The sequence below is a fragment of the Perca flavescens genome, chromosome 18 (genome assembly GCF_004354835.1).
Source record: "Perca flavescens isolate YP-PL-M2 chromosome 18, PFLA_1.0, whole genome shotgun sequence".
In the NCBI taxonomy this organism is placed as follows: Eukaryota; Metazoa; Chordata; class Actinopteri; order Perciformes; family Percidae; genus Perca; species Perca flavescens.
This window is the reverse complement of record NC_041348.1, coordinates 14,778,429-14,798,221: the sequence shown is the minus strand read 5'-3', so window position 1 is coordinate 14,798,221 and position 19,793 is coordinate 14,778,429. Positions and strand designations below refer to the sequence as shown.

At 38.9% G+C, this 19,793-nt stretch overlaps 1 protein-coding gene across 1 annotated transcript; it reads left to right on the top strand.

Moving 5' to 3' along the window:
• stum (stum, mechanosensory transduction mediator homolog) lies at positions 1-16,086 on the top strand. Its single transcript, XM_028605949.1, has 4 exons — positions 1-982; positions 9,472-9,654; positions 11,491-11,499; positions 13,641-16,086. Exons 1-4 carry the CDS (start codon positions 784-786, stop codon positions 13,673-13,675), a joined length of 426 nt encoding a protein of 141 aa, XP_028461750.1. The 5' UTR covers positions 1-783; the 3' UTR covers positions 13,676-16,086.
• The last annotated feature ends 3,707 nt before the right edge of the window (positions 16,087-19,793 follow it).

Below are 19,793 nucleotides of genomic sequence, written 5' to 3'. Positions count from 1 at the left end.
TAGTAGAAAAAGGGGGCTTGTGTGTGCACTTTCTCTTTGTCTTTGAGAGGTGTGTGGGTTGAGCGTGATTTGACAGAAAGAAAGAAAAAAAAAGGAAGTGAAATTACTGAAAAGAGCTACACATCTTTCGAGGATTTCTTTTCAACATTTTTTAAAGAGGAACTGTCATTTAGTCAACATTTCTTAAGAACATGTTGGACATGGAAACACAGGTCAGATATCACTGATCTCTGATGAGACACTGTGCCCACTTTTGAGGACTTAAAGGGACTTAATTGAGGAGAAGTCAACAGTCTTGAAGAGATTTTTCACCAAGAAAAAGTCTTGCTTTACTTATGACTTCTTGAGACTTCAACAGCTGGATCAGTCTAAAGGTTTTTAAAGTTCACTTTGGGATAATATTACAGGATATTCCATTGAGAGATTTAAACATCTATGGTTATTGTGGCTATGGACATGATGATTTTCTTCAACCACTTTACCATAGAATTACATTCCTTTTAGTTGTTACTTATTTGCTAGCGAATGTGACATAAGTGGTGACTTGTGAGCCAACTGTTGATATGTACTGATGAATATTGTATCCAATTCTCAAAGGATACACTGAATCAAGATTGATTATTTTCAGCTTCTACTTCTTAGTCTAGAGGGAGAGTAACTGAGAGGAAAAAATATTCAAATCCTTTTGTAGAAACCTTCAAAATACCCTCAACTAGCTTACCTGCATATTACTAGCTGTTTTCAGAGCTAATAAACCAGAAAGAGGAAAAGAGACACGGCGAGATGGCACAGAAAGAGCAGTTCCGTGTTTTGACCGGGGACCATCTTGGGGCCAAAGCCATTGCTGGGGCCCCTGCAGCAGGTGGAGGAGTGGTGGTGGAGGTCAGGGAGAAGAAGGGTACTCTGAGGGCTGCGATACCCACAATGCCATTCCCTTTGGCTGTCATCTGTCTGTTTCTGAACACCTTCATACCTGGACTCGGTAAGTTGGGAATCACACTTCCCTCTTATCTCCATCTGTAATTCAATACTGAAATCATTTCTTACGTGCTTGTAAATGTCAGGCTAACTGAGAAAGGGACAAAAGAAAATAAAGTTAAGAAGAAAATAGAAAGAAAAAGTAAAAAAAAGAGACAGAACGGTCGTAAAACTGGAAGACTCACACAGACATGCCAGCCAATAACAAGATAAACAAACATGAAGGCAATCAGAGGGGAATGTAGAGTGACCATAAACGTTGCATGGAAAGTTTGCAGGCTGAGCCAAATAAAACTGAAGGCAAACCCCCCCACGCCCCCAAAAAAACAGCTGGAAAGTAAACCTGAACTGTGTGAGAAAATGTTTCAGAAAGATAGCGAGACACCCCATTCACACCTTGTGCTATAATAAGTGTGTCAGCGCGTAAATACACACAGCCTCAGTCTGCCGGTGTGAATGCACACAGGGAATGTGGGGTGCTAAAATCCTATCGATGACACATATGTCATCATTATGGCCAACGACATCATCGCAGTGAGCTGGTACATCATCACAGCAGGTAGAGACATCATCAAAATACTTGACACAGTAGTTTTAACATGTTTTAGAAGATATTTACTGTAAACAGTATCAGGGGGAAAGTATGCATATATATACATTGTGAATTTTGACATTTATTTTGGCTGTGAAATGATATCCAAGATTTTGCTTGTAAATGAATTAATGCCATCCCTGTTGCCTCCTAAAGGATCACAGAAGATGATCCACTCCGCAGCCAAGATAGAGGTTTATTTTACCACATTTGTTGTAGTTTTTGTGCTCAAAATCTAACTACAGAAGGCACACCCACAACATATACAATACACTACCCATACATGTAAATACATTGTACTATATACTCATTGTAAATGAGTTGTAAGAGTCACATGTTAAAATGGCAACAGACTCTGATGTTTAATGAATTAGAATTTACTCAACTGTTGTATTGGACTGCATTAGATTTAACCAGTGTACTGTAATAAAGTGGTCATTGAGTGTATTTTGAAAAACATAAGTTATCCATTCATTTTTGGATATTTTCCATTTTGTTTTTGTATAACATACCAAATTGTTGGTGTCCATTTTTTTATGATCAATTTTTTATTATTTTTATATTTTTCAACATAGAAGTTGGTGTCCATTTGAAATAAATTGCCATAACATTTGGACACAGTGTGCAATTGCAAATTCTGATAACATATGTACAATTAGAAGCCATTTTACCTATGGTGGCGTTCCAACAAATGTTGAATTTAAATGGCTATAACTCAGTATTGTTGAGTCTGACTCGCTTTAAACTTTGTGCAAGTCACCCGTTTTAAAATCCCCACTGATCTCGAGATTTAGGTATTCTGATTCTTATTATTTCACAATGTGTATTTTGATGCAGATTCACAAATTTTCTATTGTTAGGGTGCCTCGTTGCCTCTAAATCCTCCACTTGGTTTATTGTCTGAGAATGCATTTCTGTGTATAGTAAGATTAGCTTCTAAGATTAGAACAGCTGGTGGCTAAAGACACACACACACACACACACACACGGCATGCAGTGTCAGCCTCATCAATATATTGATCCTCACTTTGTACATGACAAAGCCTGTGGAGCCAGACTGAGAACAATACATAGAAAGAACAAAAATCAACAGAGCGAGATACACAAAGTGATGGCTTTCTCTGAAGGATTTACGAGACTGATGTCTCCAAAGTGATCACTCAGATTCGAGTCCATCACCAAATAAAGTGTGTCCCCTCCGTACCTCGCCTCTGATCTATTGGCCATAACTCTCTGGAGACTTATTACATGTATGTGGGTGTATGTGTGTGTTTGCCATCTCATCCATCTTCTCTTTTCCTGCTTTAGATACTGATACTGAATATTTTCTCTTATTCATTCAATCTTTGACACACATTCAACAGTCTGTTTGCTGCAACCTTTCTACAGTAAATGCCAAACAGACATGTATGAAAGCAAACGCTGTGGCTGAAATGATTAGTTTCCCCACGTTTTGGCAGGCATGTTGCCCTGACATGTTGCTTTAAAAATTCTCTCCAACACATGTGAAAAGCATCAAGGCGACACCTCATCTAGGTGTGTGTGTGTGTGTGTGTGTGTGTGTGTGTGTGTGTGTTGCACAGTGTGAGTGTGTATGTAGGTTGGCCTGAATGCCTTGACATTTTATTGAATAGCTGTGACTAGTTGCCATGACTACACTGACTGAAATAAACACACGTGTCTGTTTGTGAGTGTGTGGGTCAGGGCGTTTGGGTTTAATTGACTGAAAACTGTGGCTTCTTCTATTCAGGGCATTTTGTGGAACAGACAAATATTATTATAATAGACAAACAGCTGTTTGGCAAGTAATAGGTGAGCATATTATTGAACTCCAGACAGAGCCAGGCTAGCTGTTTCCCCTGTTAACGGTCTTAATGCTAAGATGAATTGATTCCTAGCTCTAGCACCGTACTAACGCACATGAGATACCTAGACATGAGAGTGGTATAGATCTTTTGCCAGAAAGAAAGTGAATAAGAATATTTCTTAAAATGTTGAATAATTCAACCTTTAGGATTACGCAACTAAAAGTACTTGATTGTGGTTAGGAACAAATCGTAGTTGAAGAAACAAATGTTGACTGTTGGTACTGTAGGAGACAGTAAGGATGCAAACAACAATTTCTAGTGTCAACTTCAGACTGTAGAAAAACACCATTTCACATACAGTGTGAGAAAGCCACGTGTTGTTTTCTGACCATTCAGATAACAAACAAATGGGTCCATCCAGTACATATAAAATATAAAATCAACAAGCAGGTTTGATTTTATGAGAATTTCTACACTCTAGACTAAATATAAAGAGCCTTTGTTATACACCCAGAGCTCTACAGCGAGTTTGAAGGATTCATGCTGACAACCTCCTTCTCTCAGGTCCACTTGCTTTTACTTTTTAACATTAATCCTGCCTGACATCATGTTGCCAGCATCTTAGATGGCCCCTGCAATGTAATGAAGACTGAGTAAAAAAATCTATTGAGCACCAGAGAAGCTGTTAGTGCAGTGTAAACTGATTAAAGAGCCTTCGGCTTGTAAATAATTACACATACTTATTGTGGAGGGGGGGGCAACAGCTCACCACAGGACTTCTATCTTTATGAGGACTGAATGGGCTCACAGCAAAAGTAAAATGTAGGTCAAAAGTAATCTTGGAGTTTGATCTAGTTTTAAAAGACTGTGGAAAATGTCAATAGGGTTCATTTTAGGGGTTATGGTTTGGGAAAAAGCATTTCTCTTATGGTAGCCTGGAAGTCAACACCCACATAGTATAGTGTATTCTGACTCTGGTTAACACTTAGAATCAGGTGCACATATAGTTGATGGCTGTAAGGCTTATAAAAGGCTCTATCCTGCAGGGCATAACAGTTGATTAAATTGCTGCTGCTGAGAAGTGAACATTCCCGTGTGATGCCAGGATAATCCTGGAGATAAAAAACCCCCAGAAATTATGAATTATTCAGACTAATAATAAAGGTAGGATAATCCCTGAAGTCAAGATACTGTTTTGAAACATTTAGATTTTTTTTTCAAATGCTAAAAAATGGAACAAAACACCCCAAATTCAATGAAAGCAGAGATCCAATCTTTTGTCGTACTTGCGATGCACGTTGTATGGAATCATCCGTGTTATTTTTGGGTAATTACAATTAGGTAGCAACAAAGAAACCCATATTTCTGATATAGACATTTAGAAAACGGGTCAAATTTGACCCGAAGACAACACAAGAGTTAATGTCTCTCATCATGACCTGACTGATGGTGTTTTTGTAGGTGAAGGCCGAAGAGAAGTTTAATCATAGAGATCCATCCTGTACATGGATGACGCTTTTTATGATAAACTGATCAAGTACCAGTCACTGGTTGCAAATATCACAGAGCTAGGATATAGTGATACTGATATTAGTGATACTGATATTTGACAGAAAAATAAAATAAAAATAACTAAACAAAATGTAGCAGACAGCTGTTAATATCTGAGGCCTGTAGACTAATGTAATTGACAGATTCAAATTAAACATTTAAAATGTGTGTGTACATTCTAAAAGGGTAGACATTTGACTTACAGTATAGAACTAAAATAGTTCCCCTCCCACCCGCTCTGTCTCTCTTTTAGCTTGTTTACAGCAGTGTAGGGCAGTAACATTTTACTTGATTACAGTACTTTTTTTAGCAGCACGTTGTGTAATGGATTACAATTTCAAATTTTGCAATTGCCTTGGAGTTTCTAATGCTTGTAACACAAAGGTGGTGTCTGGAGGTGTGGGGAGGAGACTAGCTTCTGTGTAAAGTGGAGAATTGGCCTCCTAGTAACTCCTGTTAAATACAGACGATGCGTGGTTGTAGAGCAAGCACCAGGAACAGTACTGGGCCGTGAGGCCATTTTGGCACATCAATCACAGTCATTATTGCACGTGGCGTACACTGGCCCAAAAGGCTTTTTCCCACCTGTACAGTTTTGTCAGAATTTGATCCTTCTGGTCCAATAACATTTTGAAAAGTCCTATGTTTGAACACTGCTTTACAGTTCACCTGTCTTTCACATTCAATTGACTCCCTTTCTTTGCCTTCTTCCTTTTTTTTCTCTCCCTATATGTCTCCTTCTCTTTCTATCTTTCTGTCATTCACACACTCCATCATTAACCTCCCACTCTACCAGTGGGTGCTTTGTAGAGTTCTCTGTGTAATTATAGTCATTAGTCTGGGTAATATCTAGGCACACACACATAGACACACACGCACACACACATCTCTCACATGCAACATCCAAGAGCTTTTCACACATGGTGGATTGTTCGAGTAGATTTCTCAAACTGAAAGATTTAATGAACCTTTCTTATTGCACTGGAGGATTTTTGAGGACATATATGTTCAATTGTTTTTATCCAAATGCAGACATTTATACACAGCAAGCTATTTCCTTGATGGTTTGCCTTGTTCAGATCATTATGGTGCAGTTTGAAAGGCGCTGTATGAGGTCAGCAGCTGCAAAGTGTAGAACAGTGAGCTAGTTTTTTTTTTTGTTGTTACTGCTTTGATATTGCCTGTAGTGTAGATTTAATCTTTCATTCACAGCAAATTTCCTTTCAATGATTTAGGATATTTCCCTTCACATCCAACAACTACCATGTTCACAGCCATGAATTTTGTTCCATTAATAACTCTTGTTCATGAAACAAAGATACATTGGTAGGATAACGAGAAAGCACAGAAATCTGATGCCGATCTCTTGGACGGATGCCGATAAATGGAACCACAGCAGATCAGCTTTGCTCTGTGAAAGCGTCATGGTGGATCACACATATCAGGTGAAATTTTACTGGACAATAGAGCTGTCCAATTTGAAAGTGAATTAAATCTGCTCTAATCAATACTTTTTGATGGATTAAATTACTAAAACGTTTATTGGTTACAATTTCTCAGATGTGTAGATATTTGATAATTTTCTTGAATACCTAATAGGTTGGACTGGACTGTAAAACAAAACTAGCATTTTGAAAAGGCCCCTTTGGCTTTTCACTATTGGCTGACATTTTATACATAATAATGAAAATAATCATTAACACTGATGATTGAAATTCAGTGAACGCAACACACTCGACTGGTATCTGAAAAACATTCCAGACTGTATAAATCCTGTTTTACATGCCAAAGATGGAAGTGATGTGTAGGCTAACCATTCAGCCACCAGCTGGCTGTCAATCATGGCTCATGTGTGGAGGTGGGCAGCTCCAGCAGGAGCCAGAGCATCTGCTGGTGGGCGCGACCTCTGCGACCTAAAAATGTTTCTGTCTGATCAGACCGGATCGGCTCTGGGTGGAAGCTCATTTTTGCCCAATGTTGCTCTTTCCGTGAGATGCTTTGAAAAGAGCATCGGTTAAAAGCTTGAAAGGAAAAGTAAATTGATCTCTACTTTTCCACACGTGAATGTTGCCTTTTTTACTTTTGCTGGGCTGCTTTCTATTCTGGGATTGTAAATGTATGGACAATGGACTTTCTAGTCTTAACGACTACTCAAAGCGCTTTTACATAGTACAACATTCACACACATTTACACTCCGGTGGCGCAGCATCAGGAGCAATTAGGGGTTCAGTGTCTTGCCCAAGGACACTTCGACATGGGAAGGGGACTGCAGCGATCGAACTACCAACTTTCCCATTGGTAGGCAACCACTTTAGCCACAGCCGCCCATATTGTGCTTGTACCAGAGTTTTTGGAAATCATTCCTAATAAGGCCAGGCATGTGCAAGTAAATATAATGGTGTACATTCAGACTCGTCAGAGATTATGGGACACATTGGTATGTCTGTGTTTCTATAGAAAGAGTCATGACAGAGCTTTCAGGTTTTAGTTTGCCTGATAACTTATAGTTAATCAAAAAGAGAGATATGATTTTGACAGTTTGAGAGAAAAACAGAGTAACAGACGGAGAGAGAAAAAGTGACAAGAAACTTCAACATGAGTCGACTTTGGCCTTTCCTCCCTCCCGAGAAACGAGATGCAACTGGCTGTCTGGCCGTTCTTGTTCCTCCCTCCCCCCCACCTGCTCGGCTTTGCAAATTCTTCCTATGTGACAAGAAAAGGAGCTCGCAGAAAGAGAAGGGCCAAGGCCATGGTGAACACCCACCAGGCATTTATTGTGTGGCATTCAGTATTCACAGTATTCAGTTCCATATTTGCAAAAGAAAGCCTGCAAACAGAAGGTCTAAACATCAGCTGATTCTGTGAATAATTGAGGATTTTGTATAAAATCAAAACATTTCAAGGACTTAATGAGTCAATCGTTAACAAAGTCAGGCAGTTTTACAGTTTTATACTCAATGAGACTTTGTGAATAAATACTAACTAAATGAATGCATTCTGAGTGGAACCAAAAGACTAATGTCTTATTTCATCCCATTAATCTTAACCAGCCAGTTCAGTGACACTTTTATCAACAATAACTGCTGTAAAATGCAGAATCCCATCAAGGCTGTTTATACAGTCTGAATTATATGAATTCAAACTGGCATGTGTCACACATTAAAGTTAGGAATAAAAACACACTCAATAATACAAACCCGTGAAGTGAAATAAGATGAATATTATTACAGAATCCTGTTGGATTATGAGGGGAAAAAAACTGTTGAACCCCTTAAATGTGTTTGGGAACAAGATTTGGGTGCATCATTAGAAGATGGGATAAAATGTAAAACATTCTGTAGATCACTGGAAATCTAGGGGGGGGCGAGGGTATGAATGCAACGTGGACACACCCCAAAATCCATCAATTCTGTATGATGATTTGCTGGTATTTAGGAATGTCAGTTAGGAAAAGAGGCTGCATTTGAAAGAATGCCATGCCCCATTCACAAAAATGATCAGGTAGGCTGAAACAAACACTGCTAGAATGTATAATAGTGACAGCGAAAACACTGCAGGCTGGTACAATGAAGTTGTCAAATCTGAATTTGTCATTGATAATAAGAGGTAGACCCATAATACACAGAGTAAAATTCATATTTTAAATATCCTATTCCTGAGGGAATGTTGTCATGGAAACTCATACACACACACACACACACACACACACACACACACACACACACACACACACACACACACACACACACACACACAGTAATGCAGTGAATGGGGCCTGGGAAGGTCCAGGTCTCCAGATAACAGGATAAGGAGTGATATTGGATTTCATTCAGGGAGACAAGTATTGTCCACAGAGATAATCCTGTTTTAGCCTAGTGGATGTGAGTATCGATGTGTCTGTGTCTTTCTATGCTCTCTTTTCCAAGGCATACAGTAGATCCATGGATGTCGTAGCCAGATAATGTTACTTACAAACAGTGGCCACTGAAATACTGACACATGACTTTGTGAGATACAGCTGTTATTTCTTCTGGACAGAGGGGAGTTTTATTCTCTTTGCCATGTTTTTATAAAGCGACAAACCTTTGGTCATCCAATACTTTGGTTTATGACCAAACTATGACAAAACTAATGACATTCCCATCAGTCATTGTGTTTAGTGCTTATTAGCAAATGCTATCACGCCAAACTAAGATGGTGAACTGGTAAACATAAACTGCTAAACATCAGCATGTTAGCATACTGTCAGTGTGAGCATATTAGCATGCTGACGTTACATTAGCATTTAGCTCAAATTACACTGGAATATACTTGTATCATGTTTTCAGTCGAGGCAAGTACGTGTCTGTGACTGGGTTCTTTCATTAGAAAGTCTGTTGTCTGGTATACTTCACCGGGAAATTAACTAAAGACAAAAACTCCTTTCAAGTTTTTGGATCAGGGCTAAACACATCATGGAGCCAAATGCACAAACCTTTTTTAATGAACGTTGTAGTTTAAGTGTTTGGTAACAGGATGTTTTTGCTGTTTTTGCCCCGCAGGTACCTTTATCTCAGCGTTCACGGTGCTGTGTGGCGCTCGCAGCGAGCTGATCTCAGAGCGAGGTGTTTGTTGTGTGTTCTGGCTCAACATGGCAGCAGCCCTCATCCAGATACTGACAGCTGTTATCATGGTTGGATGGATCATGAGCATCTTCTGGGGAATGGACATGGTCATCCTGGCAAGTCAGTACTGGTCCAGCTGAGTTTATCTTTTTGTCTCCTTTTCTATTTTCTCTTCTCTTCCCTTGTCCTTTTCTTGTGCTTGTCTGTCTCACACGTGACATGCAGTAGTTGGAGTTCATCCAAACAACTATAAAAAATAACATTCACAGCATGCAGCACAGCATCACTGAGAACTAACTTTCTATGACCTCTAGGTGCTTTTTCTCACATGCTATTTCAGTATTAAGCTATTTTTAATAAGATATTTTAAAGGATCAGTCTGGTGATATTCTATGCTTTTCTAGTTTTTAACAAATCCCATGAAAAAACAGCAATGAACAAGTTTTGTCTTATTCCTCGGTGCTATTGCATTGGGTGCCATGTTTCTAAACTACAATGAACGCAGTCATTTATTTTGACTCAGTCCAACATACACCGTCCTGATGCCGTAAATAATCACTATGCACCAAATGTATATTAATCCGCAACTGAAAATAGTTCCCAATAAATGCTAAAATCTGCTGTTTGAATAACATTTGCTGAAAACTACAGTGCCCAGCTGTTAGAGAAAGAAAGAAAGAAAGAAAGAAAGAAAGAAAGAAAGAAAGAAAGAAAGAAAGAAGAAAGAAAGAAAGAAAAGAGGTTAGGTAATTTTACTGTCTTCTCTGTCAGAAAGTAGTGTTCTCCTCATGCATTGATGCATGAACAAGTACACACGCACACAAACATAAACACACACGCAAAAAGTCACTATTCTCTCATTGCACAAAGGCAGCCTTTGAATTACCACAGCGCTCTCTCCTTTGTGTCTAAGATTGTGCATTTGTGAGGTAATTGCTGCCTGCCTGTGCAACCCAATGTGTATTTGTATGTACATGCCTGCAAGAATGTGTGTGTGTGTGTGTGTGTGTGTGTGTGTGTGTGTGTGTGTGTGTGTGTGTCCGCGCGAGTGTGGGAGTGAGCGGCCCCCCTGGTGTGTTTTTGTTGACTGCTCCCCACTGTGGCCTCTGTGCACGTCTTATTTAATTGTTGCTGGTAAAAAATACTCCTGTTTGCACTCACAAATAGTATTGAATATGTAAATCATTACCTTGTTAGCGGTGAAGGCCAGGCTGAAATCATGCATGGCTTTTGCTTCTAAGATTAATTATTATTCAACTATTCATCACCACAATACACGTCTTTGTAGCTTCGGGATGCTCTTATTCAGCTATTCCCTCGTTCTTCCTTCATGCAGTGAATCCCTATGATAATGTGGCATATTTATTTATCTCTCCTTCCCTCATGTTCCATATGATCAATGTTCTCTTTCTTTCCATACCTCTCCACAAACACCCCTCCTTCTTTTCTTTCTTGTGCCCCCCTCCCTCTCTTCTCTTCCTCCTATCTATCTAATGATCATGGTATTAACTTCCTCCCACTGATCGCCTTCCTTCTGCCTCTGTCTCTATCTAATGATTGTTCCTATTTGATCTTGCTCCCTCTCTTTCTCTCTCGCACAGTATTCCTCCCACTCTATGCCCCCACAGCCTTCCTCTCCGCTACATTTTTCTTCTTCAGTCTTCTTTTTTTTCATCCCTATCTCCATATTTCTGCCAATCAATCCAGCAAACCAGGCTTAGGTTACCATATGTGTGTTCATTTGAGCATGTAATGTATCTGAGTTAAAGCGAGGTCAGATCTTGTTGAAAGGTTTTTCTTTTCCCTTGAAAATGACTAGAATTTCTCTTTTTGTGCCTTTACAGTTAACTTCTGTATGATAATACCTAATAAGTGTTAAACAACGAAGCTCATGGTTTTCATCACTAACTGTCTCTCTTGTCTCCTCCCTCTGTTCTCTCTCTCCATGAACTGAAGTTTCTGATGGTAGGTGTTTCTCTTTTTTTTCTCCCTCACTAACAGTTCCACAGCCAGTTGAGAAAATTGTAGAGTGTTGTTAGAAGCACGTCACGTCAGCCAAAACAAATAACCCCATTTCCCAGGCTTAGAAATACTTTCTCATGATCTTTTATCTGGGTGGACAGGATTCACTTATTATGTTTGGTAGCTTCACAAACATCTCATAAGCTTAGGCATTAAAGTTCATTCTTGAACTAAGTTAAGTTTAGTTTAGTAGTTTATAATGTCGTGGACAGTCCCCCTTAATTTACTGTACAGTAAAAAGAGTAGATTTAGCCTTTACAGCTAATTTCCAGCTGTAGTCCCCAGCCAGCTGATACAATGGTTACAAATTAAAATAAATGACATTACATCTATAATGACAGCAGGCCTAAGCAAAAATGATTCAAACACACAAACAAGTGGCACACAAACAAGCAAGCACAGATGATGGCAAAGGCATTAAAGCAAACTTTGGAAACAGTTTTGACGCACTTTGAGGACTTCTCATCCATGTTGGCTTAAAAAAGTTGTGTATCAAAGGTCCATTTACTAGCCTTTCCAGAGCTTTAATTACACAGACTTGATCAGCAGATGAAGACCATTAAAATATTGTTCAAAGCTCCAGGACAATTTAGCAAATTCTATCTGCTGATAAAGGTGTATTTGTGGCTTAAAATCAAGTGGACCTTGAGTGGTCATAAGGAAGTCATAAGCTTATATTTTTAATTTTTGTCAGGTTACAGATGGTGTAGATGATGATCTAACTCACCTAAACGTTAAACAAGAATTTACATTTTGTGGAATTGAATGAAAAAGAAATGGAAAAAAATGAAAAAGAAATTTGATGTTTCCTGAACAGCTACCAATATTCATTTAAAGGCGCCCTGTGGAGTTTTGTTAGTTATGTTAATTCAATTTAACATAAGAGACGCGTGAAGCTGTCCGCAGGGTGGTGTATCACTAAACCCGAATGCATGCCTGCCCTTGTGCGAGTGAATGTGATGATAACAAAAAAGGGACCTACTCTTAAAAACATTGTTCCATAGTGCTACTAGTAGTCAACAAATGCACAGGGTACCTTTAAAGTGCCCATATTATGAAAATATGGGATTTGGGGTGTTATTTTGTGTCCCTGGTGCTTCCACACGCATACAAACGTGGATGTATATGGGTTTCTGAATGTAACCTGACTTCAGTCTTTGGGTGAGCTGTTCAAAATCTGCAGGGCTTTCTACGTCACTAGCCGAAACAAGGGGGCTATCGTTTAGAAGAAGTCTCCCGGCTAATCCTGCCTTGTACTGACTGAAGTTAGAGAAACAGCTAGCTAGCTGATGTGATCCTTACCTAGCTACTGCACATGTGCAACTCCCAACAAAGATGGTACAGAAGTGAGATGTCTCACTTTGTAGCTAAAACAGAGACCTGAACACACAGGGTGAAAAGAGGAGCTGCAGCAATGTGCAGTACAACAAAAATATGGTGTTTTTTGAAAATTAAACCATGTAAACCTATTCTGGTACAACCTCAAAATACAATTATGAACCTGAAAATGAGCATAATATGGGCACTTTAAAAACACAAGGTGAAGATTAATAGGAGGGATTCCTCTTAATGTTGCAGTTACAGTAGGACTTATCCAACAACACCTGTCCGAGCCTGTTGATGCTTAGCAGAACACAATGAGTGAAGCAACAACTGTGTGCTTTACGAGGCTGTCACACTTCTGTTTTTGGAAATGTTGGCTCATTAATAACAAGAGAAGTTTCTTATTCATCACTGATGGAGTTTGTTAAAGTTTCCAATCTATTTAAAACCATAATACAAACCAGACTGGTATTGTTTGCCACTTTGGGGGAAGCTGGGGAAATGGCTTGCCAGCCGATAATTGAGCATTAGCTCTTATTGCTCCAGCCAAGCTCCTTTTTGGTTGTTGGCAACCTCTTTGCTTTCATTTCTCTCAATTAAATGAAATGGAGAAAGGGAATTATTGTCAAAAGGTCAAAATAATTGTTTAGTAATTACATGTAGCGCCTTAAAACCCTCTTAACTGGGCCCATAAAAGCCAGATAAAAGATTTTACAATCATGTCTACAAGCATCCAAAAGTCTTTCTCTTTTCTTCCTCAGGATATAGAGACCAGGATCTTCCTCAGGATGTCTGAGAGAAGTTGCCTTTATGTCTGCTGATGGATCATGTGGACAGTGGCTGCCGGTGGCCTTTGTCTTTGTGATGACCTATGGCTTGGTTTGTCTTTCATATGCCGGACCAAAGAGAAAAGCAGAGACGTTCAAATAAATTAGCCACACAGGGAAATAAAGAAGGAAAGAATCAGCAGACTGCTTCTGGTTGCGCGCTGCTGATTGGTTGAGACCACATTTACATTTAAGTTTAGGGATAAGGACAAGGAAAAAGAGACCAAATCTGTACAGTCGCCAAAAAAACAATGTGTTATTGAGTAATTACTATATAAGCGTGATTTTTTTTTTTTTTTTATCCTGTCTTTTGATCTTTTTTATTTAATCTTTTTGAAAAAAACATAAATCTGTAAAAAAAAATTAAGACCAGACTAGATGTTTCCTACATGCCAGGGAGGAGAAAAGGTAGAATAAAGGAAGATGTGTTGGAATGACTGTGTTAGAAAAATTAAGATATTGATATGCGAACTTTATTTCTGTATTTTTGCATACATAACAGTTTTTCCCGAAACCAGCGTCACCAGTTTTCACTGCCACTGAATTGGCTGCCCGGTCCAGCAGTTTATTTCAGGTTTAGATCATGTTACTGGATTTATTGGCGAGTTTTACTGTAACATGGTCTGTTTGAAAGACACCACGTCGCTGCTCTGAGGAGTAACTGTAAGGTACTTCACTGAGAGGTGAATTTGTTTCACCTTAAATCAACTCTCAGAACAAAACATGTTCCATCTTCTCTAAGTTGTTACTGTTTACACACAGTACAAAGTCATGCTGCCTTGCCACTAAATCTAAAAATCACTTATTTTACAATCATTCAAACCATGAATGTGGAGCAAAACATGTCTTCCACTGGAGCATGTGATCAAACTGTAAATGGATCTGATACTCATTTGGTTTGAACTTAATTGTGGTAATCGATCAGCCTATAGTTATTGTAGCTACAATATTTTCCTTTCAGGCAATGTTTTTTCTGTAATAGCAAACACATCTTTAACACGCTGACTCTCACCAGCTGGTCACAAGATGTGTGTCATCCTAAAATTACAGGGCTGTGTGCAAAATGATTTACATTTTTCACACCTCTTAAATGTGTAAATCAGTGTCAGAGGGATATTACACATTGTTAGAACATTATATCAAATTACCTTTATGCCACTCTGGAAGCACAGTCATCACGCTGTCTGCTCCTTATAACCAAGATACAGTTACTGTGATTGAGTTTGTGTCTGAGGCCGAATTGGTCCATGTAAAGTCAAAAATTCACGCAAGCGGATTAGATGAATATTAAAATCAGAAATATTTAGGTGTGTACATTGTGTATGTGAGATATTGGAAATTGAGGTTGGAGAATATATGATATGGCCTCAGTATAACTGTGGGAATGTGTGTAGTGTGGGAAGGTGTGTAGATGGATAATTCTATTATGTACAAGACTATTTAAAAATATTTAACACAACTTGCCTTGGAACTATCGATCCAAACAAAACCTTTGCCATGATGCCACGTCAGCTTTCTCATGCACGGTATCATTGGCTCACTTCCCTGCAAAATATCAAATCAAATCAAAAGTCAAAGAGCTTTTTTCAAAAATAATAAAACCAGCTTAGCTTCAGATGCAACACTAAAGAAAAGTGGGGCACTAAATCAAAATCACTGTTTGTAGGAAGCTCAGTTACTGCTGAACAAACTGAATGAACTTCAACTCGGGCTATTTGACAAAATGCTATTTAAAGTACAACTCTTATAATATGGGACGGATTCAGCAAATGATATATTCATGATATATTTATTCATGGCAAACTTCATATTCACTGATTCTTTGTAATCCCTATATATATATATATCTTCATTATCTTATCCAAATGCCTTTATTTTAAGAGTACTGCTGTATTTTGGACGGCAACAACAAATGTTTTTCTGTGTTTATGTTGTACAGTGTTTGTTTGTGAGACAGATTAGGATTATGATGATGATGATGTCTGTAATGTTGATGATATTTTATGCCTTAAAAAATGACCATGTTCTCCCAGAAGTGTTAGCAGTGATGCTGGAGTTTTTTTTGCTTTGTTTGGGTTCAGGTACAATTTACAGATCTGAATCATTGTTATTTGGACACTTTATTATTATGATGGTGTTGTTGTGCTAGCTAGATTGTAGAACGAACATACTGCCATGTAAAGTTTTTTTGCATGCATAGCTTTGGTGTCAAGTCACTGTAATAAACACACACACACACACACACACACACACACACACACACACACACACACTTAACTATTTTAGGATTGTAGCTTTTTTCTGTGACTTTGGAACATTGGTTTTATTTGAAGTTGTTTGAGGTGATTTGTAATTAAAAAAATTGGTTTTAATCACTGAATACTTGTGACTGAATTATGCATGTTCTTGATTTAATGTGAATAAGTATTTTGGGGGGTTCATGGGCAGATTGTTTATCCGGTGAAACTAAGGAATTGTTTATAACAAAACATAAGGAATAACAAAACATACACTTCTGAATATGGCTTGGCTACAGACAATGACATGACAACTGTCAAAGTTGTGCTAGCTGTGGTATGTTTGACATTTTTCTTTTGCTATAAAATTAGCTCTAAATTCACTTTTTGGCAGTTTGCATTCAGAACCTTGAGTGATGTTTCAGTGAGCACGGAGAGCATTTCATTGCTTCTCGAGCACCATTGACGGATTCATCTGTTTAAACAAAATTTTTTGCCCCACGAAAAACATCCTTCGTCCGTGGTTGCCAGAGGAAAAAAAAATCCTAGTTTGATGATTCTATGACTTTTCATCTGGCGTCATCACGTGGTTGACATATGTAGTTTGAAGTGAAATGTCATAACTTTAGTCTTGTTTGCAGGGTACATGTTTACAGTATGACATTTTTTTTAGTTCAATGGGCTGTACTTGATATTCAGAACAATGATATAGCGGAGAATAAAGTCACACTCCCTCTGTGTGTGTTCCATTAAGAGCTTCTTTATTCTTTGTTTTGATGGCCGGTCCGGCCTTGCATGCATCTCACAGAATGGTCTGTGAGAGCCGTGTGGAGGCAATGCTTTTTCAGTATTTCGAGCACAGCGCCTTTAACCACCACTGAAAGGAGTCCATATGGTGATTTCTTTGTCTTTGTCTGTCAGCAGGTCATACCTAAAATGGGAATTCATTTCCATATGATTCTGTCGAAAAGGTTGGACAATAGGAATGGAGGAATAATACATAAGGTGTAGTGGTAGAAGGAAGCCTCAATGATCACCATTCAAAGTACAATCAGAAGAATGTGTGAATTTCTAGTTAGAAGTGAAGCACAGGGGCACCCGTATAGCTCAGTTGGTAGAGTGGGTGCCCATATGTAGAGGTTTACTTCTCGACGCAGCGGGCCAGGGTTCGACTCCGACCAGCGGCCCTTTGCTGCGTGTCATTCCCCCGTCTCTCTCCCCTTTCCTGTCAAAATAAAGGCTGAAAATGCCAAAAATAAAGAAGTGAAGCACAGGAAAAACACATTTTGTGACAATCTCTCAAGTAAAACTGGCATATCATAATGATTCCACAGCTCAGCTGAGTCCCGCCTTCTTCAGGCTTACAGTTAGGAAGTGAGTTTGATAAAGGCTCAATGCACTTCTTGAGTACTCCACACTAAAAGGGTATAAAATCAGTTTCCATGGCAAATATGAAAATTATTTCACCATTAACCATCTGCAGGTATGCTGAGGATAAAGATGAAAATCCTACTGACAAAACTGCTTAAAGCTCGCTCCAATAGTGGTGAAGGAGTTGGCTAAGGCTAACACTAGCGATGCTAATGCTAAATATAAGCTTTGACGGTCTTCCCCTTGTTGCACATGCGCATGACATATGTCATGACCAAACGTTAGTGATTGGTTATGAGAGATAAAAGGTAGCAGAAGATTTCTTTATATAGGCATAATTGTATATATATTTGTTTTCATAAAATAACTTTAGATTGCGCAATGTGGTTGTATGTCGGTAGCCAACATTAAATTACGTCCCCCTTCCGTTTAGCGCAGACGTGTTTCCTTTTAGTCTGTTTTTGTGTTGGCCTACTATTTTCTTTTCCCTAAAGTCCCCCTGTATTTGTGTAAAGCGTCCTTGGGTTTCATGAAATGCGCTATATAAATCTAAATTATTATTACGTTCGTTGTTAAATGCTTTGGCTTGTGACACAGTGACAGTGATACCCGGTTTAGCTCACAATACATCCAAAGTATGCTAAGTTACCGTATTAATTTAATTTAATCCTCTTGGCCCCCTTGCAAGCATAGGGCGTCCACCATGGATCTCCACCTCACTCTCCTCTGCGCTAAGGTCTTTACTTCTTGCCAGGAGGTCCCGGTCTTGGTCAGTTCAAGCGTGGACCACCTCCGGTTGGATTTAGGTCTCCCTAGCTTCCTCTTGCCTTGGGGATTATGGTCCAGAGCCTGTCTTGCTATGTTCCTGGGATCCTTCCTAAGTGTATGACCGATCCATCCCCAATTTCTGGATTTGATTTCAATGTGGATTTGCTCCTGGTTCATGCGTCTCCACAGTTCTACATTTGATATCTTGTTGGGCCACCAAATCCTCAGTATGTATCTGAGACAGTTGTTAATGAATACTGATGAATGACTGATTTGGTGGTTTCCAGGTTTCACAGCCGTATAGAAGGACAGATTTTACGTTTGTATTGAAGATTCTGATTTTGGTGTTTCTAGAGAGCTAGGAAGAGAGCCATCCAGGTCGGAGTGTTCTAAAGGCATGTCTTGCTTTGCTGATGCGCAGCTCGACATCTTTATCAGCTCCTCCATCTGTGCTGATGTTGCTTTCCAGGCATACAAACTCGACCACATCTTCCAGGGATTGCTCCTCGACTTGAAATGCAACGATGCATCTGTAACATATTTTCTTATTGTAAATGAATTATTTTCTTTCTGAGCAATATATTCATCAAAACTATATGACCTCCCGGTAACACTAACTCAGTAATCTACAGTGGGCAATAAAGCACCGTAAAGAAAAGATCTTTACGACAGCAGGTGTGGTAAAAACACTACCCGCTGAAATCAACACAAACTGAAAGTTACATAAAACCACTTTAAGTAAGTGTTATGAGAGCGTTTGCCTTTAAGGATTGTGTCCATACTTGATCACTGTCCTCTCTCGCCAAATAAGGATTTCTCAATGCTTGCTCTTTGTACATAACATCCCCGCTAACACTCCCACCATCCTCTCTGTAGTGTAAACACAACCAAAGTGGAGTTGTTTCCATCTCAGCTCAGCAAGTTGCAATGTCAAAACACATTTAGCTCATCAAGATGTAATGCAGCGACAAAAACGGATAGAAAACCTTTTCCACCCAGGAACCAAACTGCAGTCGACATCCCAGCCTCATTAGTATTCTATTGATATATATTTACAAGAATGGGACTTTTAAACTATCTTGGGTCCTGACCTCATAGTTAAGATACTCTCAGAGATCTGGATGAGAGTCAAATGTGGTTCCTAGATAACGGTTTTGGAAAATGTATTCTGGGAAAACAGCAGATGGTATTTGACTGGAATTAATGAAATTGCATGAATCTCTTGGCAAGCTTATGCTTCCATAAGAACATTAAATAAAATTTAAAAAAAACACACTTTATTAATGCTGTAGATTATGAAGTTGGCAGCCACAAAATGAGAGCATTTTGTTTGATTAGCCTATTCAGCCTCAAATATATATAGTTTTACCCTGAAGTGTTTCAGGTACATAAGCGCACATGTGTATTTAGACTCAGGCTATCAATATTATATATCAAGTCAATGAGCACCTTATGACCACTGTTGCTTTGTGCAATCATTTCTCACTTACAACTCTGCTTACCGGATATTGTTTAATAAAGCAGAAATTACACTCTTACATCCAGCTGAGTTTCATTTAATTATCTGGCTTGCTTTAGGCTGGTAATGTTTTGTTCTTCTTATTGTTATGTCAGTATTTCTGGAACTGGTGGAGCTTTATTCTACATGACCTACTGAGTCACTGTGTGGAAACACAACAGCGCCATGTGCTGGACACTGAGGTGAATCACA